Raw genomic sequence first — 23842 nt, 5'->3', positions numbered from 1 at the left:
AAAAGAAAAAACCAAAAAAATTTCTAGTGAGTATCAGGACTGAGATTTCAAAAAGTACAAGATCTGTATAAATTCAGCAAGATGTCCAGCACCAGGTTATTTCGTGGTGCAATAAAGAACCTGGGGAGAGGCCAAATGGGACCTTGCAAGGGGAACACCATCTACCTCCCCAGCAGACTGCCAGTCTTAGGTTCTTCTCAACAGCAGATGGATTTTCCTTGTTCCTGCAGCATCTCAGGTCCCATGGGAGGTATTGGTTGCAAGCAAGCACCTGAATATTGCCTAATGGAGTAAGCCAATCACTAACTTAGCTGGCGTGTCCATGCTCATCCGCTAATTAGTTTTTTTTCTTTTTGTGTGCATTTCCACTGTAGCATTTCTTTTTCTTCTTTCTCCACATAAAAGAGTAAGCAAAAGGACTGCTTTCATCTGTAATAAGTTAAAATCAGAAACAACCTAACTAACAAGTAACTGATATTGGTCCTTGGAGCCCAAAGAATAAAATCCATAGAAAATCTATTGGTTCCATTTTTTTCTGGTATATCCCATGCACACCCCCATTAGAAAAATGGGGTTTATGAATCTTATCATACAGCAAGGAGCAGTACCTCAGAGCCAGAGCTGACAGTCCGTTGTAGAGGTCTGGGCTCTCTCAGATTGCTAAATGTGGTACTGAGTCAGTGCTCAATCAGTCTTCACATGGCCATTGGCCAAAGCAACAGGGACGGTGGGAGCCCCTGGCTCGGCAGTCTCATCGAATCGTAAGCGCAGGGTGTTTCTGATCACCAGCTGCTCCATGATGAAAGAAGCACAAAACCATGGGATGGCATATTCCAGGGTGATCAGGCCCATGAAGTCAAAATCAAACTGGGAATAGTCCCATGGGCAGGCATTGAACTGGCGTAGGATGAGGCCGGTGGTGAACTCCCAGAGGTATGTCCAAAGTGTGTAAATGAAACAGCGCACTAAAATGTTACACTTGTCTTTAAGATATAGATACATCTTCTCCACAATGAGGATTGACGTGCCATAGATGAAGAGCGCCCACACACTGGTAACACCTGGGAACTTCCAGTTAAAGTTGACCACAAACTCCCAGGCAGCTGTGAACATCACCTCACAGAAATAGCCGTGAATGGCGTAGAGGTACCATCGGGAGAAAGCAGTCAGAGGTTCTGCTGCAGCCATTCTTCTGCACACACCCCAGCAAGCACTCTGAAATTAAGAGAGAGACAGAGAGAAGAGTCAATAAGGATGTCACAAGTCCTTATCCCCCAGATGGCAACGCACACAAACTTTTAGCATCCAAAAAGGACAAATCTGAGAAAGGTGTGAATTTTAAATCATCTCATTTTTACCATAACAAATTCTAAGCCTTGGGGAAAGGTGGCACCTTACCAGGCTCTGAGTCTCAGAATGGGCCTGGACAACAATTACCACTCTGCCTGATGCAGCTGGTACTGCCTTGGTGATAAGGAGGGAGCTGACAGGTACAAGGGCTTTGCCAGGGGTGAGGCTGCCAAAGAACTTACTGGTTGCAAGTTAGCAGAAAAACACAGTCATCTCACAAGGAGCACACATCACATTTTTGCTCTTTTCAAGAAACAGCGCTGTCCCCTACTTTTGAGATTCTAATGTGGAGTTAGATTAGATGAACATAGCACTGAAAATGTGCACCCTTCCAGCTGTCACCTACAGTCTCTATACCCAAAATGTTTACTGTAGTGAAAAAACTGAGCTTTGATGGGAGCTACAGATAGGGAACAGGAGAAGAAAGTTTCAGAGGCTTTACACTTGCAGACACCACACCTTGCACCCATTATTCAGCTGAACTGTTATTTCTTCTGTTAAAGAACTCATGCATTGTGTGGCTACTAGGACTTGGAAAATAATTTTCTTATGGTGTCAGACTGCCTGATATCAAGTCAAAAAGTACAAGAGAGCCATTGAAATCCATTCAGCTTTGGCTTCACAACAGCAAAACACAAAGGAGGAGCATAAAAAGGAACAGCTGAGCATAGAGAGAGGTGGTTAGTCATGATAAATAGGAAACGAGAACAAACTCTAATTGTCTCTACAGGAAGAAACTTGGTGAAGAGGTTTTGAAAGGGCACAATTTGCTTATCACTGAACTGTTTCAGCACAATTAGTTTTTACACTTTTTGTAGAGATTTACAAGGTCCTAAGCATTGCTCTGCCACACTACAGTCCCTGGCCCAAGCTGATTTTAAGCACAATTTTACTGAAGCCTTACAGATTTACACCACAGGGTTAATTTGACCTCTTTCATTCTTATAAACTTACTCTTTTGAATTAGGTTTCTCTGGACTCTTCATCAGGCACTATTTAACTTCTTTGCTCTGCACTAGACAGTTCTGTAGCACAAGGTGCTTGGAAAGGACCACACTAATGTTACATGCAGTCGTTCCAATGCTATCTGGAAAGAGACTGTTCCTGCCCTGCTCTGTAAACATGGTGTCCCCCTAAACAAAGTATTAAAATGCAGTATGACTAAAATTCTGATAGGAGAAAAGAGAAACCTTTACAAGGAAAAAGGAACTATAATAATGAACATAAAGAAAATATGCAGAATATTCACGGGGGAATATTGAAAGTGGAAGGGACAGAGCTGTGTCCATGACCTATGCACTCCTCTCTTAAATGGACACCCAAACAACCGAAGTCTTGGCAGTTCATATGATGTGGTGCTTGAACAAAGACCCATTTCCTAATGGCACAATCCATTTTACACAGGACACTGAACTATCATCAGATAGTTCATCATCAAGGCCTTCTAAGCTTTTCCACTTGTGGTTCTTAGTCCTTGCACCTCCCTCAACAGCTTTACATGAAATGTATTTGAACTGTTAGCTGGAAGCATCCACAGCATACAGTACTATCTGTAAGGTTTTCCTTGTAAATTTTAAAATCTCTTCACAAAGTTGAATCAAATGCACAGAAAGTTCTTCCCTCTCAGTCCCTCCCTTCTAATTCCAAGGATCCCCTCACCAATTATTTCCATTGCCTTACACCTGCCCACCAAAGCCAAAGACTCACACAAATATATCCAACAAGCCATGTCCTATTCTGTCCCACAGTATTTCCTCTGTGCAATGAATATTTCTCTTTCCTGATTCTATACCACATATATAATAATTATCTATTTATTCTGCATTTCTTTTTTACACTTTGCAAACTATCTAGTCACTTATACTAGAAGTCTAACCACTGAATCTAGACCAGGTCTGGGACAATGTCTACAACAGAAGTTAACCCATTGCAAAGGCCATCACTGACTTCTTTTGAATCCTGGACCTTTCACCACAACTGCAAAGAGACAAGCATCAATATGTTGACACTGTCAATATCTGCCTTCTACTGTGACGTGCCCAGTCGGCCCAGCCTCGATTGGAACTTCCTTCTTACAGTATGCTTGAAAGAGTCCTCATAGGCTACCTGCTGATTAAGAGCATCCCAAGACAGAACAGATGCCAACTGTGGTAGCCCAAACATAAACTGGTTCCACTGTGCTAGGCACTAAGCAAATCCATAAATCACAGCTCCTCCTGTAAAATATTTCATTCAAACTGAAACAAGAAGTACACAGTAAGACATAGAAGGGAATGGAGGATACCCAGGGAGCCTACAACAAGCTACAGCACATCACCGCACAAGTTGGGGACTGCACAATGTAATGGTTACAACTCACTTGAGCATTTACAAAACACTTAAAATTGCAGCTGTTTCCCAGCATCTTATTTCCAGCCATACTGAACTGGCTGGTGCCTGTAGGCAATATAGCACAAGAAGGTCTCAAGAGGGAAATGAAGGAGAAAAGTGTTGTTTTATCAGGCAGCAATTCATGATAAAAGGATCAAGCTGAAACGTAGTTGCAGGACATTAGTGGGAGAAGCATCCAAACAGAAGGCCAAGACTGGATTCAGTAAGAAATGCAGATTTGTGAAAAGCCTCAAGTAGATAATTGAACTTGGTGATGCAAAACTTTTAATGGAGTGACAGTAATACAGACCAAAAAGCTCTGGATGTATGATAGCTATTCAGTCTCCTGAGGAAAACAAATGACGTATGTCACTGAGGTAGTTACAGTGGGATGGGCAGCGGCTTCCTGAAAACCAGAAACATGGCTGTACCTACACAATTGTCTCAGCAGAGAGCAAACAAGTCCTGGAGGCTGCACATGGATGGCCATGCTTGTGCTGAGGCTGCTCACACAGGAAGCTTCTAAATTCAAAGCTATGAAAATTCTTTCCATCATCATCAAATTATATTTCAAGCAGCTAAAGCAGAGATAGTTCCTCTAATACAATCTTATTAGGAGGGCTGAGCTAAGGCAGCACAGAAATTTTCACTTTTTCTCCAGTCAGATCTTCTTTTCCAGCCTGCTGATAGAACTAAAAACGCAAGTCTATGGAAACCACACATGGGCCTCAGAGGAACACGCAGTCCTTTCCCCAACTGCGCTGCCTACGTGGATAACGCTGCTGGCGATGCAGGGGCCAAGAGCCCCTCCACCTACAGCAAACCAGCACATCGGGGGAAGCGTACAAAGGACCGTGTTTCTCTATGGAAATCTGGTTCAGAGGATTAGGGCACGATTCTGAGTTAGGCCTGCAAGAAAATGATATTGTAACAACACAAAAATGATACTTTTATATTTTAGAATATCAACTCTGAAATGGATATTCATCATCTCCTAGGTTGATGTAAGACACAGATAAACCTGATGTACAGGGCCAAGTAATACTCGCATTCAGTTTTGCGGGTGATGCAGCCTGGGCAGGCAAGAGGCAAGTGATCAGAAAATGGGCTGATGGGAGACGAAGAAAGAATGGCAGATTTGTCACACACAAGCACTGCAGGGGAGACATCAGTGCATGTCACGTTCATGCCTGAGGAAGTTCTTGAGCACTGCCTGGTTCATTTTTTTCAAAGCTCTCTTTGCAGTGGCTTTCCGCCTGTTTCCCTGCTACCAAGCCAAACTGTGCTTCAAAAAGTCTCTCCCAGATTGTCTCTATTCCCTCTACTCCAAGCAGAATTATTTAGAGTCACAGCCTCTGGATGGGTATAATGAGACCTTGTCAAGATAATCTGAATTAACTGTGAAGTGCTATTAAAAGAAAAACACAAACAAAAAATCTCCATGAGACAATTCCACTGACCAGTGATGGCCTAAGGCTATAAATTCTGTCAGCTACTTGATTCAGCACAGGTGAACTTGAACTACTGCAGGAAGTTCCTTATTCTTAGCACGCAGTTGTTTCTGCCAGTTAAAAAGTTAGGGCACCGTGTTATTTTACAAATTCTTATTTGAGGTATTTAATTTAACTAATATTTAGTTTTATAACATGCATGTTCATATTTCTAAGAAATGCCTTAGATACATCTATAGCCCTATGTTATATGTCATAATTACTTTTTAATTTGGAAGAGTAACTGCAGACAGAGGAGGCACATATGTAGTAGGGTACTTCAGTCCCTCCAAACAACAGGACTGTGAGCCGCAGACAGCTCTGAAGTAGAGCGCATCTGCCACTCCCTGACCATAAGCATTACTACTTACGATACTCTCTTTGCTCAGCCCCTTCTTACCCAAACAGTACTTGTGTAAGTTCCTCATGACTTTTTGAATTACTTCCATTGGCACATCATTGTAGCTACTGTGTTCTTCCTTAAGACTGGGAGAATCAGGCGTGTATCTGGCTTTTCTGCTGTAACAAAGAGTACAGTAGATGCAAGGATATGTTGATGAAAATTGACACGGATTTTGGGGCAATACCTTTTTAAATGTAATTCTTTCTCTCTTATTTTGCATTTTCCGTGTAAGTAAACACCAAATGAGCACGCCTTTGCAACCATGGACAACATTCAGTGAATGTGCTGCAAATCTGGCTTCCACATTTTAGTTTAAATCTCACACAAACCATTAGGATTTACAGAACACTGGTGCTGGACTTGGCCCCAAGACATTAGTTCATCAGTCTTTAAAGATTTATGAAGTAAAGTCTTAGCGGTACTTATATGCTGAAGTCATAACTCTGAGGAGATATTCATCCTTCAGGTAACTGAGAGCCTCAATTAACTGTGGCTCAGAAAATAGAATTTTGACTGTACTGAAGTGCGGAATAGTTCCAGCAGATCGATTAATCAAGCCCTGCAATGAAGCTAAAAGCATGTCACAGACAGATGTCTCCAAATACAGACCTGATGTGCATTCCTTACTCTTAGTTCTTTGAGGATGGTTCTGGAGCCCTGGGATTTTGGTCAGTTCTGAACGTATTAATCATCTGGTTTTGCCGCTTCTCTCTCTGGACTCCACCTCCATCAGGATGCATGTTGTCTCCCTTCCTCTGAGTTTTACCCACACCACCACATCTTGCAAGTAAGAAAGCACAGCCCATTTCCAACCTGCATTTTCCTCTCATTTTCATCTCTCTCCTTTCCCCTAGAAGGCGCATCATTTCCCCGCCACTCCTTGTTCCCTTGCCCAGTTCGCTCTGTACCTGCTGGTAGCCTCTGATCCCTGCCTTTCAGATCTGTTCCAAAGAGAACTGGGATACAGTAAAAAAGAATGACGACAAAAGGAGATTAAATTAATCCAATTACCAAACTAAGCCAACGGGATGGGGAAGTGTAGTTCTTACCAGTAATGCCTGTATGTGGGCTGCCCAGAAGGCACCATTTCACAACAGGAAAGAGAAAGGTAGGGTTTTCTTGGGAGGAAGTGTAGAGGGGGAGCTTTTCAGAGAACAAAGAGAAAACACGAGGACTTTGTTAGTTTAAAGAATAGTTTTCTGACTAATGTGATCTCACGAATAGCAGTAGAAGTGCAGGAAGCTGAGATTTCCCATGCTGTGTCTCACACACCAGATTACTCAAACACACCTTACCCCACAGTGACCGCTCCAACCTGAGAACAAATAAAGGCAGCAGCTCTTACAGTGATGACCAAGACGGATGCTTCCTATGTTCCTGACAGAAGACACCTCAAGAATCAAGCAAGCAGCAGACTTGCAAGACAAACCTGTGAAAAATGACTGAGTCCAGACTCGGCATCTAGAAGTGTTATCCCCAAATCTCCCCAGCTTCTCTTTCAGGTAAGGTTATGTCCTTCTCCAAGCCTGTTGCTAGAAGACTCCTGTGCCTTATCTGCTGCCCTCCCGTTTGGAAAAGCTGTCCCAAGTCCGCAACATCTGCTGATACTACAGCTCTCAAACAAGCAAGTGTCCAGCAAGGGCCTAAGTGCCCCTGAAGTGGCCACAGCACAAAGCAGAGACTTTGAAGCCAGGACCCCACTGCTGGAGCAGGCAGAGTTTCCCACTAACACTTGCAGAGGAGAGGGCCAGTAGTATGGAAGATCTGCCCCCCAGGAGATGGCATGTCCAGGGGGGCACAACCTGCCCTGAGAATCTGTATCAGCCATCCTCCAGTTTTGAGTCCTCCAGTTTTGGCTGGTGGATCCACCATTATCTTAACCCGGACAGTAAGTCCAGGTTGACTTCATTCTCTGCAGTGAGAGCAGAATTGAGTTCTTAGAACCCATTTTTCAAAAGCTTCCACAAGTTTGCAGTCCATGACATCAGGCCTAGGTCTAAGCACTCATAGTTCCCTGATGGGCTGACTGGTAAGCTCCTGTAGGCTGGGCCCCTTCATTTCAAACTGTGCATTCAAGTACAGTGGCAATCAAAATTCATGGCTGTTTTTGAAAGCCTGAGCTTAAACGTTGTATTAGCTGACTGAAGCAAATCTGACATTCAAAGAACATAATGCACATCATGGCTTACCAGGAAAAAGCAACCCAAAACAGAGTGCTGAATGGAGAGAGAGAATTTATCCTGAGAACATGCTAAGAGTTTGAAAGATTTTGCCATAGCCGGTATCCTTTCCACTGTCACTAGAGAGCCAACAGACATAAAGAAGAGACAACATTGAAGTCAAGACATTATATGTCACCCATCTTACATGGTTTCTTAAAGCTGTTCGGAAATTCAGACAGTTCTTTTTTGAAAAGGTGTTTTTTTTTTCTTCTTAGCAAATGCTCCCATCTACTTTCCAAAGCAAAATGAAAAGCAAATACACCAGTCCACTTCAACACTACAGTAATAAATTGATTTGGACAACCCACAGAGGTCAGTATCAGTAATGAGTAAATATGCTTAGCCTAGCTCTTCTGAACAATCTGCAGTAACAAGCCAGAATCAGCATGCAATGGAGTAAAGCCAGGTTTGGCCAAAAAAAAAAAAAAAAAAAAAAACCACAAAAATCAAAACATTTCACATTGAAAATTGAAAATTAAGCTTGGCAGAGAAAAATATTATGTTCAAGGCAATGAAGTAAGGGTATCTAAAACCCTAGCCTGCTAATACCCTGACACAATCCAAGTCACTTAAATCTGTGAAGAACAGCAGTGTGTGTAGAGACAAAAAAAAAAAATTAGAACTGTTAACAGATCCAAGGCAGTCTCTCCTAGTTTGCTGCAGGTAAAGCTTGAAGTAGCATTTGAGAAAGTTAGCTGCTTCTTTTACTGGAAATTCATGCTGCGTATACACAACTGTAAAGAACTATTTCCCTCTCTTTGTATTACTCTTCACCAGTGCACAAGCCTTTATAAACCACCAGCACTCAACTGATAGTAGGTAACTGGACAATGTAAACACCTGCAGCTAGCAACTGCAGTCACTCTTCATACAGGAGGAACAGAACTGCTGCAGACCGTAAAGAAACCCAGCATCTTGGTCTAAGCTGAGTTAGGTTTAAACCTTGCAAGCAGAAGGCATTGCATAAAGATAGATGAAACAGGAGGGAGCACACTTTTAAGCACCCTCAGAAACACAGCCCAAGACTTGTCATAAGAAGCTTTCTTCTCTCTTTCCCCTTTTTCAAGTCTCTTGATGGCAATTCTACAGAAAATGATTTTTCCTCCTCAATATATATTTTCCTTCCTAACATTAAACTACTGCTGAGATGTGAAAGAACCAGGTCTTCCAAGCGCTATCTGCTATTCACTAGGCTGTGATTGCTCAGGTTTTCTCCTGACATCCCTGGAAGAGAAAACTTGAGCTGTCTTAGATTGCTAAATTATTCTTTTTCACCAAAGGAATCCTTGCGGAGCCTCCGAGATGGTGGCTACCTCATCTTCTTAATTTCAAGTTCACACAGGTCCTCAGAGGTAGAAACAACCTGGAAAGGAAGGGTAGAAGAGGATAAATCTCAGAATCCTACTGACCACCTCATCATGTCTGACAAGATCCTCAAGGAGGCAACCATGCCTACAGCTGGGAAAGGCAGCTCCTCTGAGTAAGACCATAACACCATCACTGGCTTGCAAAGTATGTAATCAGCAGTGGAAATAGATTTAATGGGCAAATAAATTAGTGGTGAATTTTGCACTCTATTGTTCAGGTTTATTTCAATTCAGAAAAAACAACAAGCAGCCTGTAAGCGCATCACTCAGGTAAATCTGTCTTCGTAAACAAGTCAAATTTCTCCGTCCTGAATAACAAGTCAACAAAAACTTAGGTTTTAAGGCCTACTTCCTACACAGCAGACATACCCATCCACTGTGTTGGGTACTTCATTGCTATTTACATCTTTGCAAAAGAAGGCTTAAATTTTTAGTGCAGTTATTTCTTAAGGTAGCAGGAAGCTTAGCATTTGGGTTACAACTACAAACACACAACCTTCATGTCTTATGCACACCTGCCATTTTTCTCTTTTGTAAACCTGAAGCATCAGATCCACCATAAACCTCTAACCTTTAGCAGTTTATGGCTCCCCTCATGTCAGACTCATTCATCTGATTATGTGCTGCGTGTCCCAAGAAGGCAGCACCAGAGCTTTCCCACAGCGGAACGTGACAAACTCTCAGCCTTCTCAAAGGTGGCAAGCTGAACACTCACGAGCTCTTTTAAATAAAGCAATAACTCAATATTTGTGCCCCAAGCAGAACTGGTATTTGCCAAGCTATTTCTGCCTGCCATTCAAGGAAGCCTCTTATCCCTTCAGACATCAATTTCTTAACTCAGCATTGGTCTTAAAGTTTTTACTGCTACGTCCCACAGCTCCCTCCTTTTCCAATCAGTCAGCTTACGAAGGTGCAGTCCCAGGGGTGTTTCCCAGTGCTGTTCTTCCAACTGAAACATGTGCTCCCAGCTGCAGCTTCAAGCACTCCAGCTCATAAGCCAGGAAGCTGGGTCATAAAGATGCCCCGCGTCTCCTCTGACTACAGCTGATGTCACCTTGGCTCTTTTCCAAATCTTTCTGAGCGTCTTACTGCCTCTCCCCCAAATCACAGAACTGGACTGTTCTCTCACACTCTAATTTGGACTGGACCACAGATATCTGCTTTAACGAAGACAAAGCAACCCACTACACCTACATAATCTTTAATTCTATCTGCAGATGTATAGATATATAAAGATATATAGACACGTTTATATGTTGTCCTTATTGATTTGCTCATTTGCCCTCTCTTCCCCTCTACTTGAAGGGGATGGATTTTTTTTCCCCGTAATTGCTTCTTCTGACTATGTTCATTTTGATGCTGAGGTAACCTTTTACAAACACTACTATTGGATTCAGGATTCCTACCTGCAGCATGCCAGTCATTTATCATGGCTCCACAGGGCATGCTCAGTTCCAGCCTTTACACAGCCCCTCTGAAACATAATATTATGTTTATATCCTTCTTCCACATTTCCTTTTGTGACTGCAGTGTGTCCAAATGACCATGCTCCACTGAACAGTCTCCCCAATAAAATCAAACCGATTCATTGCTTCAATACAGAAACGCATTTTCAGAACTTGCCTATATTTATTTGTCAACATAAGTGTAAGACTTTAGATTCCTTAAGACAGAAAAGTCTACATGCACAGGGATGCTTCAGATGCTTCTGGATGCCTGGAGTCCAGGAATTCATCTTTCATAGCACAGTGTAGCCCAGATCATGAAACAAAGCAATACCACAGCTTCAGATTGCTTAGCAGTTTATGGCTGTGGTATGTGCCAAGACCCTACTCACATTCATCCCTTTTCCCAGATCAAATCTACACATTCAGCCTTCTGAAAAATTCTAATCCATCTCTTGCAAATAGCAGCTAACATGCATGCGCTTCAGGACTTGTGGAATTTAACTGCATCATGTTAATACCACCTGCTTGCTAAACACCTGAAAAAGGAATTAAGCTTCCACCATGGAAAAGAAAATCCTTAAGGACTGCTAACTCTAATCCTAAAGTCAGCAAGGAGGTAAAAATACTACTCACCTCCTCACTCCTATCAGCTGTCAATCTGCACAGAAGATTTTCCACTCTCAGCTGCAGAAAGATGGCACAGTTGCAAAAGATCAAGGCACAATGATAAAAGGAGACTTGAATTTCAGTCCACACACACAGCTGCCGCAGTAGAAGACATAGCAATTTTCTTGCTTGGTTCTTAAAATTACTACCGTATTTGTGTTGGCTTCTCTAGGACACAGTAAGCACAGAAAGAGTGGAAAGCTGGTAAGAATTCATTTGGGGAAAGCCTTGCAAGAACCTTGCCTTGAGAATAGAAGATGGATCTAAAAGATTCTGCAATGTTTGGAGAACAGAGGGAAACAAGGAAGAACGCGCAAGTAAAATTGTAAGTCTATCAGAAGCTGAAGCCTTGTAGGGGGCAGATGCCAGGGAAGTAAACTCATCCCTGTTTCCTAATCATTCGCTCCACCTAAGCAGGTAATAATGAAGGTCCATAGATTTCCTCAGCTACTAGAGTGACAAGACAAAATCTGCATACATGTTCCATCCTCCTTCTGGCTGCCAACCCCACATTAACAGAATTCTTCAAACCAGCCTAGCTGGGAGCCTCAGTGGGGCTGGAAAAAGTGAGGCTACTTTGCTCAGCAGCTCAACAATGAGAGGAATCACTGAAAAGAGGCAGCACACAGGTATGGTCAAGACATCTAAGTCAGAAGAGATGGGGAAGGCACATAAAAGGTCTCTCAGCAGCCAGAGACAGACAAAAGACTTAAGAAAGTTACATCGGAACAGTTTAGCCACATCATCTTCCTGCACCAGCGCTTGTAGAATCAGTGCAGCTGGAACAAAGAATCAGAGTTTTGCTCAGTCGCAAAGTTAACCTGGAAATACAGATCGATGCTTGGCTTAGGAGAGACATGCTCTTTGCGAGTCTTGCTTGGAAGCTGAGTTGCTGGAATACAGAAGAATGGGGAGAGGAAGAGGAAGATGGTGGGATATGGACCAAAAGGCTGCTCTGGGATGAAAAACAATCTTGAGAGCACTGGGAAAAAAGTTAAGATTATGACTCTTGACTGCATATGCTGTCAGACAGCTGACAAAACCAACAATAAAAGGTGCCAAGGTAAGTCAAGACTGCTTCTCTACTAGTTGCTTGTCCCAGATGACTCTGCTTAGAAGGCTGCATTAGTAACAGCTTCTCTTGATATAAGCTGCAATTTTAGTTTTACTAAAAGGAAATTCTAATCTGCTCTGCAGGCAGGAGCTCACTGTGCTTCTCTAGTTCAGCACTCCCCTCTCTCTGAAGTCAAGGAGCTGCTGCATGTAGAAAGAAGAGAAAATGACTGAATGTAGCCAGACTATCTGCACTGACCTGTTTTGCCCTTACAAAAAAGGGGAGCCAACTATCTAACTATTTTAAAACCTGTCTCCACTAACCTGGCACTGCAGCGTGGCATGGTTGTCATTTGACCAGCACCCCAACAGAATGTTCAGCAGCAGAATGGGCTCTTGTGTATCACCTCCAGCAGTCTCAGCCCTGGGCTAGCAGCACACGTCACTGGCTGAAAGCCCCAAATGTGTCCTTCTGTCCCAAATGCAACACTATAGACGAAATTGAACATCCTGCCTTTCTAAAGTAGAAGTTTAAGACAACTGAATTCCTTGCATCTTCAGTTGTGTCAGAATACTTCACAGTAAGACATATATTCCCTTAATATTACTATCAGAAGGAGCGGCCAGGTGTCAGTAAATCAAGGTACCATAGGTGTGTGCAAACACACATGGAAAGACAGCCTGCACCTCAAAGAATGCGTCATACCATCTCATCTTTCTTATTCACTGCTGCTGCAGAAGTAAGATCTAGAAACCAGAACCCTATTTATTCTGTTTTTCCGGCTTCAAAAAGAAGATGTTCAAAACCACACATAGCTCTTGATTTTTCTCATATTCGTTTGTTTCATTCCTGATGATGAACAAAACATCCTCATAATCCAAACACAGGCACTAACTGTCCCAGATCCTTGGCCACCTCGGAAGAGAGACCAGACACCAGCTCGCTCTGGATTCTTTTACTTGCCTCTGGAAGCTGCTCTTTCCAGAACAGATAACTCATGTTGATGCACAACACAAAGTTCATGTTCTCACTGTCAGAGCTTCTCTTTCATTTACCAAAGCACAGATGTCCCTCTGGACAGTCTATACAGTCCCTTTTCACCAGCTCTGAATTCCCCTTACAAAAGTGTTTATGGTCATACAGGGGCCTCAGCAACATGGAGGGACACAAGTGCAAAGGAGGAGTTGGTGGCCCAGTGGCTCTGTCCAGCTGGGGCTGTGATGTGTACAGTATTTCCCCACTGCTGGGCTCCACAAGCACATTTTCATGCCAGGGAGAATTAGCTACTGCAGACCCTGACTGTGTTTTCAGTAACTTCGATCTTACTACTTTGGTCAGATCAGAGACAGAAACCTGACACTCAACTTCAGACAGCTTCAATCCCAAAGATGGCCTGAGAATCTGAAACTTATTGCCCCTCTCCACAATATCAGCTGACCCAGCAAAACATATTACCTTGCCTTAGGAAACCATATTGCACTTGACTTTTGAAAAGAAGGGAATACTGAGCTGAATATACTTCACCTGGTTCTCAGAAGAGGCTTATTTTTGAAGTCTCATGGCAGCCTAACAGCCAAATGCTATGAAACACAGGACATTCTCAGCTGAAATACTGGAAGAGATGCTATCTACCAGGCTATGTGCTACAGAGACATTTACACCAGACAGGAACGTTAAGAGGAAGTGGTAAGACCATGACTTCCCATCCATGAAGTTCAGTTCATTCCTAACACCTCCCATAATTAGTTTCTCCTTCTGTCAATTACCAATCCTCCACTGTCAACTTGTGAGAGGGAACTTACTGCACTCTGCACCTGGTCCGAAGGACTCAATTTCCCCATGGTGCCTGGCAAGCACAACCAGAAAAGAAAACACCCACAGCTGTGCCATCCTCTGCAGCACAGAGGCAAGCCTGCCATCCTGCAGTCTCACACAGCAGTAGAGGCCTGTTAATGGAAGGGCAATTCAACTGGCTTCTTTCCATTAAACTGTAACCCAAGGCTTTACCCAGTTACCATGTAGTTGTCCTTTTGTATTTAGACAGAATGGCCTTGGCCAGGGGTGACAAGAGTGTCCTGCCCCGTTAACAACGGGGCACAGAGCTCCCAAAGAGGGCAGGGCTTTCCCAGGGTCACACTATTTTCTGCCAGGGACTTTCTGCCCAGCGTTTCATTTGTGGTGCCCTTAACTCCTGAGTTAGGTTTTCAGCTTTTATTTTGTCATGTCCTGAAGATAAAAGTTTAAAGATATACCCTAAACAACTGCGTGTTATTTTAGGAGGCACAGTTGTTAGTTAAGCAGTGAGGAGCTGATCTGTCCTTTGTGCAAGCACTGAGCTCTGGTTGACTGAAACGCACCTCTGACAGGGACTTGTTCTTTGAGATTCAGCCTCCAGTAATCTGCCTTACACTATTACTGCAACACAATACCATTCTAACAAATTAATTATCTGCATGACAGTTTTACTAGCTTTTGAATTTCATAACCATTTCACACACATATGCCCAAATTCATTCATGAATTTCAGGCACTTAAAGGTACCTTCATTATAGGCTTTGTCTCCTCAGGCTCCCATTTGTAGTTAACTACAGCCTGTGAAGGTAGCTAGACATGGACACATCCTGGAAACAAAAGTGGAGTTTGAGCATTCCTGATGCTACCATTCCTGCGTCTTTCCAGTACCTACTTAGAAGTGCTTAAAGCATGTACTACACTGATTTATCCACCTCAGTGAAATACTTGAGGTTACATAGGGTAATTTCAGGTCTTACCAAACAAGATTTTTTCTTTATCTTGTTTTCCTTCTGGGCAGTAATAGGTACCTCATGACTCTGGGCAAAGGACCAGATGAAGAACAAAGATACCAGTTCTCATCTGTGTTGGGAACTGTCTTGTGATAAGACTAGAAAGGAATTCCTCACTTTTAAGTAAAATGATTTGATATTGCTCACACTGGCCACTTGTGGTGGGTTGACCCTAACTGGATGCCAGGTGCCTTCCAAAGCCACTCTATCACTCCCCTTCCTCAGATGGACAGAAAGAAAGGCTTGTGGGTTGAGATAAGGGCAGGGAGAGATCACCCATCAATTACTGACATGGGCAACACAGACTTGACTTGGGGAAAATTAATTTAATTTATTATCCCACTCTGATTTGACTGGTGACGAGAAAAATAAAAACTAAATCTTCAAACATCTTCCCTCAGCCCACCCCCGCTCCTTCTTCCCAGGCTCAACTTTACTCCCATTTCTCCACCTCCTCCCCCCGAGCAGTGCAGGGCAACAGGGAATGAGGGTTGCAGTCAGTTCATCACACGTTGTCTCTGCTGCTCCTTCCTCCTCAGAGGGAGGACTCCTCACGCTCTGCCCCTGCTCCAGCCTGGGGTCCCTGCCATGGGAGACAGTCCTCCATGAACTTCTCCAACGTGAGTCCTTCCCACGGGGCCACAGTTCTTCACAAACTGCTCCAGCCTTCCATGGGGTGCAGTTCTTCAGGAACAGACTGCTCCAGCGTCGGTCCCCCAGGGGGTCACAAGTCCTGCCGGCAAACCTGCTCCAGCCTGGGCTTCCCATGGAGTCACAGCCTCCTTCGGGCATCCACCTGCTCCAGTGTGGGGTCCTCCCTGGGCTGCAGGTGGAGGTCTGCTCTACCATTAACCTCCACAGGCTGCAGGGGGATAGCCTGCCTGACCATGGTCTTCACCACAGGCTGCAGGGGAATCTCTGCTCTGGCACCTGGAGCACCTCCTGCCCCTCCTTCTTTACTGACCTTGGTGTCTGCGGAGTTGCTCCTCTCACATATACTCACTCCTCTCTCTGGCTGCAATTGCTGTGCCTTTTTTTCCCCCCTTCTTAACTCTGTTATCCCAGAGGCACTACCACTGTCGCTGACTGGCTCAGCTTTGGCCAGTGGTGGGTCCATCTTGGAGCTGGCTGGCATTGGACTCTGTGGGACATAGGGGAAGCTTCTAGCAGCTTCTCACAGAAGCCATCCCTGTAGCCCCCCCACTACCAAAACCTTGCCACGCAAACCCAATACATACACAAACCTGCAGCATGTGAGGACTTTTATGACAATCATTAGGTATTAAGCAATACACTGTTGGTAGGATGAGTAAGTTTTTATCTCCCACCATGAGTAAAACAACGTAAATATGTTTCCATTATATAATGGGTCTTGATATATACAACAAACCTGTCACATTACACATATGCTAAACAGCACTAATTCCACTACTTTACACAACAGTTCATAGCAATGCCAAGGTGTTCAAAATAGATAACTTGACACTTTTCAAGTGTGCTTGTTGTGCATAGGTTTGTACTAACTTAGAACCTGTATGTACACTGCAGCTATTGTCCTCAGAGTTCCCATAGCTGTAAAGATACACAAAGTTAACTTAAACGCTACATACGCAAAGTTAACTTTTAAATGAATGTGCCTCAGTCAAGGCAGTCATGCACGTGTGGAGCACAGATGTAAGTTGTTCTAGCAGAGTACACCTATTCCCGAAAAGAACTGGAGGGTGACTTTTGCTATCTCACGCTGATAATAATTTTCTTCGGTATTTCTCACTTTATGCCTAAGCTGCTCTTCAGAGTCCCCTGCACTTAGATACTGTGACAGCACAGTACAATGCACGACGTTTTGCACTGCATCCACAACATGGACAGATCTTCCTTCCTTCTCCAACTGGGCTTATGGTGATCAGTATATAAGCATAGGAAGCATCTTCTGATGCTTGGAAGTGGTCCCCAATCAGCAGCCTTCCTTCACCATCTTCCCTGGTTGAGCTACAGTGTGTAAAGAATTCCAAGAATCTGGACAAGAGCAGGCTCATGAATGGGACTGGACATCAGAGAATGCTGCCAAAAAGTGAAACTCTTTCGCAGAGCTGCATGAAGGCTCAGCACTTAAAAAGCAGGGGATGCTGGAGATCCACTCCAGCATCTCTTGTCCTAGGAGTACTAAAACATCATGTAGAAGACAGTGGTGCGCTCAGAGCAATTCTAAAAGGCACTGAGATTTCTACAACAAATGGTGAAAAAAGGAGAGAAGCAAGTGGCAGCCAGGATTCAGATGGAGAAGTAAAAGGACCTTCCTAAGTCAGTGCCAAGGTAGATAACATGGATAGGGTTGTTGAGCAGTTGTGTTGCCTCACGAAGCAATATGCAGACTGATACAAGTCTTTAGTGAACTATGCTGGCCCTAAGAGAGGCACAAGGGGCCAAATAGTGCAGTGCACTAACACAGGACTGACGAAACCTCTGCTTTATTACCAGGTTTGCCATGATCTGTGACATGACCTTGGATGAGTCACTCCACCTCTGTGCCTCTGGCTGCCATCTGGCTCTAATTAGACTAAGCTATTCAGTGCAAGGGCTGCATCTAACTACAGATTAGTTTGGCAGGTAGCACAATTGGTTACTGATACTGCCAAAAGCAGTCAAGCAAAACTGGAATACAGACAGCAACTGCGGCCAGCCACTTGCAGAAGCACCGAATTCACACGGAGTCAAAAAGGCTGCATGACTAGGCAGCTCTCAGTCCCATTTGCTCAGTCATCTGTGTCACATGGATTCCCAAGTTTACCAGAGCATTTCTTTCAGGGAGCCTGGAGGTGCATCTCTGAGCCAAATGCAAGCATTTGTATTTAACAGAATATTCAATAAGCTGCTCTGTACAGCACTTAAGAGTGAGTAATTAAAGGAAATATTACTGCAGTAGAGCTTCTCATTAGCAACCTAATTAGCCTTGTGAAAATAATTAACATTCCTTTCTATAAAGGGAACAGATGACCCATTACATCCATTAGACAAGCAAAACAAATGCAGAAGGTAGGGGAGATTTGTTCAGCAAGACAGCAAGAGAGGCATCCAGCAGCAGTACCAGTAAAAAAGAAGACAACAAGGCACAAATGCCTGTGACTCGAAGACTGGACTATGCAGGTGGGTGTGCAGGACTGGTACATGCCTAATTGTCTGATGTGTGCATCCTGCACTCACATTGAGCATTTTCCTTCCTCTACCTCTATGACCCACTGATATCCAATCCGTCAGCTGAGATGCTGAAAAATTCTGCACTCCAGCTTATTTAGAAAGACAGATTTAAAGGTTCACAAATTCAACCATTCACAGTCACGAACAGCTCTCTCCATATGCAAAAATTCCCAGAAGGTCCTATGTTTTTGAATGTTAAAGCACCCTCAAAATGCCCAATAAAATAAACCATCATTGAATATCATGTGCAGCCCATTTCTGTGACCCACAGGAACAAGCGAGATGATGGCCATGAACAGCATGAAGTACGCCTCTCCAGGTTTCACAGGGTGGTGCTCTTACCAGTTTGCACGTCCTGAAAGAGTTAGGCATACGTTTCTTGATCAGTGCATGTTTGAAATCGGTGTGGGTGAGCAGAGAATCACAGACATCAGTGTTGTGGGATGTGTGTGTATGTACAGATGAGAGAAAGCAAAGGTCAACGTATCACTACCTGGTACAGCAAGAACTGTGGTATTACGACAGTTTGATGCCCTGTTTCAGTGCCGGACAACAGATAAAGGAGAAATAAGCCATGGTGGAGCTGAGCTTCCCAACATCCCCATATTCAGGTAACAAAGCAAACATAACAAATCATGAACACATAGTTGCATTTTCAACCACTCCTGCGTTTGATGTATATTTACATTTTCCTGGCAGGAAAGCTGAACACTCATAGCCTTCAAGTGTGATTGCAGTGAGGGCGAAGCTCAGCCATACAAAAGCTTCCACAGTTATATCACTATGGAAACCATAAATCCACTGCCTGCTCTGTTTGTCTACTTCTTTTGCTGATTTTAAAAAAAGAAAGTAAAGTATTCTTCCAGTTTATCATCTTCTCATTTCTGTCAAGACCACAGGAGGACAAACACATTTTACCTGCTTCAGGACCAACCCTTTCTTCCTTGAGAGTCCTTTTTCTGAAACTTACCCCACCTCTCAACCCAGGTGGGCAATCTTCCCCCCAGGCTGCTTCCACCACTTCTTTCAGTGAGGACTCTTCCAACACAGCCTAGGGTTTTATCTTAGCCTCCACAGCTCCCCTTACCTTCTGGACCAGGACAACTCCAAAAGGTGGCTCACTCTACTGCAAATCCAGCTAGCTGGCATAATGAGAAGCTGAAAACTGTTCTGGACACAAGTTATAGTGTCCTGTCTTGACTGAAATATCATTCACTTCCTTTCCTCAAAGCTCTTTAAGAAATTTGAAATGCCCTCAAAATGGTGTAGGGCACATTACAAGACAGGTGTAAGTGCAAGGGTTAAACTTTCGCTTTAAGCAGCCCATCATTTCTGCAGCAGTTGCTAGTTACAAGTAGCTTTTCCTGCTCTAAAAATCTGAACATCTCTCAGCACAAGCCTCATAGCCAAGAGCAACTCTGGAAGATGCAGAAAGAAAATAGGGAAGAATGCTCAAAAATCTGCAATATGGCATGCACGGTGCAGCCTGGATACATGAAATGGCTGAAGAAACCTTCATACCAACCAGCAGGAGGGAAAAAGCAAAAAAAAAAAAAAAGAGTAAAAGCCCCTCCGCATCCAAGTATGTGCATTTTATGCTGAGTAACAGCCTGAACAAACCTTCATCAACACCTTCTCTCACACTGGGCACTTCTTACCTCAGCTCAGAGCAGTTCATGAAAGAATCTGAGGAGAATTTAGTCTCTGCAGCTTCGTAAGTCCTCAATGCCTCTCAACCTCAGCTGCTAATTGACAACCATTACATAGACAAATGCTCACCAGTAAACGAGTTGAGAAAAACTATGTATTCCACAGATGTTCCCAAACAGCCATTTAAATAGAGTCGTCTCCACTAAAGCGCTCTGCATGGGGAGAAAAATCCTGCTCGTGATCAGGGAACTTCTACCATATGACACTTTGGCTTCTCAGCAAGACACAGCTAGGAACAAACTGACATAGTATAAGTTCTCTTACAAAAAACAAAGCAATACTACACAGAAGATGCAGCCCCCCACCTCCCTTTTGCAAAATGGGCCAGAGCAGTCAGTGCTTCCATCTTGGTCCTAACTCACTGCCCTCACCTCACAGCGAATTCCAGGCTGGCATTACCAGACGCGTCCCAGTTTCATTGGTGTTACAAGAGTTCCTACCATCAGCCCACAGGATGATCAAAGGTTACTTCTGTGTCCTCAAGGATGTCACAACAACGCACAAGCCAGTTTCATGGAGGACAAGCTGAGCAGAGTGGTGATCACAGTCTGCAGGGTCGTGTCCCCGTGGCTTTGGAAGCAGATCTTGTCTGCATCTCCAGCAGACAGCATGCTGAACACCCTGAGTGGATGGAACATACAGGAGGCATTGGAGGAATGAATAATTCATAGTCTTGTTCTGCTGCCAATGGATCTATGTTTTCTTGTGCCCATACAGCGCTCAGTTTTTGTTTTAACAGTAATAGGAGACGTCTGCACTTCCTTTGATGGTTCTTGAGGGCAGGCAATAAGCAGCATTTGCTCTACTCACAGCAATAGTACCATACACCAGAGCACTTGCCAGACACAGCTTTCTTCAGAAGTACTCATGGCTGCGTCATTGACAAAATGGCTGGACTCATTCCAAGGCTCGGTCCATCACCAACAGCCTTCCCAGGAAGCTGCTGACACTTGTTTTGTCATAACCTTGCAGCCTTGGTCTGGACTTTACTGCTCAGTAGATGACACTTTTTGACCAACTGAAGCCCTGTATTCAGCTACACAATGGCAGCAAGATCACAGTCAGAGCTTGAGGCAGCAGCTGACTCTGCTTATCCACACTGCTAGCATTGCCACAATTCAAGTCTCCTGCTTTCCTTCAGCAGCTGACTGGGTCTGTTCCCCAGTCTCAGAGAGGGACAGGGGTCTATCAGAGCAAGAATACCTACACGAGTGGGACAACAGAATACCCTAGCATAGTGGTACAGCCCAAGAGATCCTAAGAGAGGATAGAGACCCCTAAGACAGGATAAGATGAGGGAGGAAGGTGCTACATGAATTTGCATTTTATATAGGTAGCACCTACTTATTCAAAGCACGTTCCCAATTCAAGATAAAGCATGACCTACCCATGAAACCTTACCCACAACAGGGAAAATGATACTGTAGCCTGCACTGCTGCAAGTTGTATCAGAGGACCTGTTCTCAACCTCCTGTTAGGGCACCACACCGCATACCGCAGACACACAGAGCACTCAGAAAATGCTGCAGGGTCTGGAGATTGTCATTCTGGTCCCACAATGTCCAATGACTGTCTACCAGGATCAATATAAAGTTTCACTCCAGGATACAAATCACCCATCCAATCTGACAGTATTTTACATCCACTCTGTGCAAGTGTACCAGACTGCCATAGATACAGGAGAGTGGCAAGATGAACCTAAAAAGATTAGGAGAGTAACACACTGGTGAATCAGGTGCAGACACTGCACTGCTTGTTAGGGCCAGGAATAGATTCCTCATCATCCGACTCACACCTGTGTTTTTACCACCGGAGAGAGCAACCCTCTGCTCTTTACCTACTGCTCTGGTTTAGCTCAGAGTACTGCTCCACTGTCCTGATTGTTTTAACTGCCTAAGGCTACTCGAGTGTGAGGTTTTAAAGAGACAATAACACTGGAATAAGGTGGGCAATATAAATTACGAGCAATCAGAATGGTGTGGCTCAAGGGTCAAGGAATCAAGGGTGATGTGTGCAAACGGCGATCTTAGACTTCCAGAAGACAATGTGCAGTTTGAACCAACGGAAATAACTTCACGTCATGAGCATCATTTATGCACTTTACACATTTAAATTTCAAAGGTCCCATCTACAATGCAGTCAGCTTCTCAGAGAACTGCTCCGGTTTTCTGGTCTATGAGTGCACTCCCACCAGTTTTACCCTCCAGCCCTTACCTTTTCTGGGGAGAAATCCTGGACCTCTCCTGCTTTTTCGTCAGCTCCTGGTTCACAGCATCTGCAGGTTGACCGGGTTGCTTCCAGCAGGTCTGAGCCGTTTCAGATGCCAACTGTTTTCAGACCAAGTGCGTGTGACCAACAGCTAATACACCAACCAGACAGCCTTCCTAAACCAAAGAAGTACAGTTTAATCTTAATGAAGCGCAGTGCAAGAGAGGTTTTAAACACTGAAAGAGCTATGTGTATGGATAGCTTAGCTCCAGTACATTGGGCCCTGGAAGACCTGACTTCTTCAGAGCCCCAGGCAGATGCCTGTACCTATCCCTTACCTGGGGCGACTCCCTGGCAGCTGCCTCTCCTCTGTAGGCCAAGCCTTTCGACTCTTCACTGTCCTTCTGGATCCCAGCCACAGCAAACACACAGAGCAACTTCACTGCAACCAGGGACCAAGGGTTCCTCACTGCTACCATCTCAGACAAGGTCTCGGTTAACCCTTGAAGGGTCTACAAAGCACTTTATCTTCCCATCTGAGCCTACAGTTTTGGAAGTAAGCCTCACTGCTGAATCCTCTTCATCCCCATCCTCTGTCTCCTAACATCGCCTCCCTATCTCCCCCACCTCACTTCTCCATCATCACGCTTTTCTTCTTCTCCCTTCCCCATTCCGGGACAGAGTGTGGCCTTCGTGCCCACAGGCCCTTGCCACTGCCACCCACCTGAGGGAACCAGCGCTGCCTCTTCCCCTGCTCTGGTGACCCGACTGCCTTTCACCTCCATCTTGGGCTTGGGCAGCATGGCTGCATGACCCAAGCAAGCAGAACCCATGAGCTTGGGCTATACTTCTCCTTCTCTTTAAGCCCTGACATTTAGGATGCCACACTCCAGACTTTCACAGAATTCACACCTTGAGGTGCCAGCTCCAACACACAATCTAACATTGTACTCGCATCAGCCTCACAGATCTTACACTCTGAGGGCTTGTCTATACATAGCGTTTTTCTGGATTAACTGCATGTGAAGAAGCTACAGAGCAAGAACATCTATGTGTCAGGCTGTGTAACAAATGGCATCTTCACATTACCCTAATGAATCTCAGAGTTTTTGAGCACCAAAGTCTAACAGGAATTCAAGAGAAGCATTCTCCTTAAAAAATCACTACACTTTTTTTATTTAGGTAACACTTAACTACAAAAACACTCCAATTTCCAATTAAAAGTATAAATTAAATAACTAATCTTCTCCCAACATAATCTTCCCACCAAGATTGACAGAGCAATGAATAGCACAAAAACACTAATTAAATCAATGTAACACGGGTATTATAGAAACACATTTAGCACCTTCTGCGTATGCAGTGAGGCTTGCATCGGAGTCTCTCTTATCATGAGAAATAGTTGCTAATTTAACAGCTAGGTATTTGTACATCAAATTGGGAAAGAACTTGGTTGTTAGCCAGCTCTGGTATAAATTGTTTTAAAGCTGACATTCCTAAAAATTATTTGCACGTATTCTATTTTCATTATATGCATTTTGTCACAGTTGGATAT

At 44.0% G+C, this 23842-nt stretch overlaps 1 protein-coding gene across 1 annotated transcript; it reads right to left on the bottom strand.

Annotated features, from left to right (window-relative positions):
* On the bottom strand, window positions 1-22463 carry TMEM229B (transmembrane protein 229B). The gene is made up of 2 exons (XM_010293461.1): window positions 22294-22463; window positions 1-1215 (listed from the first exon to the last, which is right to left on the bottom strand). The coding sequence occupies exon 2, from the start codon at window positions 1186-1188 to the stop codon at window positions 685-687; it is 504 nt and encodes a 167-aa protein (XP_010291763.1). The 5' UTR covers window positions 1189-1215; window positions 22294-22463; the 3' UTR covers window positions 1-684.
* Window positions 22464-23842: the final 1379 nt, after the last annotated feature.

This window comes from Phaethon lepturus, unplaced genomic scaffold, assembly GCF_000687285.1.
Source record: "Phaethon lepturus isolate BGI_N335 unplaced genomic scaffold, ASM68728v1 scaffold11728, whole genome shotgun sequence".
In the NCBI taxonomy this organism is placed as follows: Eukaryota; Metazoa; Chordata; class Aves; order Phaethontiformes; family Phaethontidae; genus Phaethon; species Phaethon lepturus.
The sequence above is the reverse complement of the archived record's forward strand: the minus strand, read 5'-3'. Positions and strand labels throughout refer to the sequence as shown.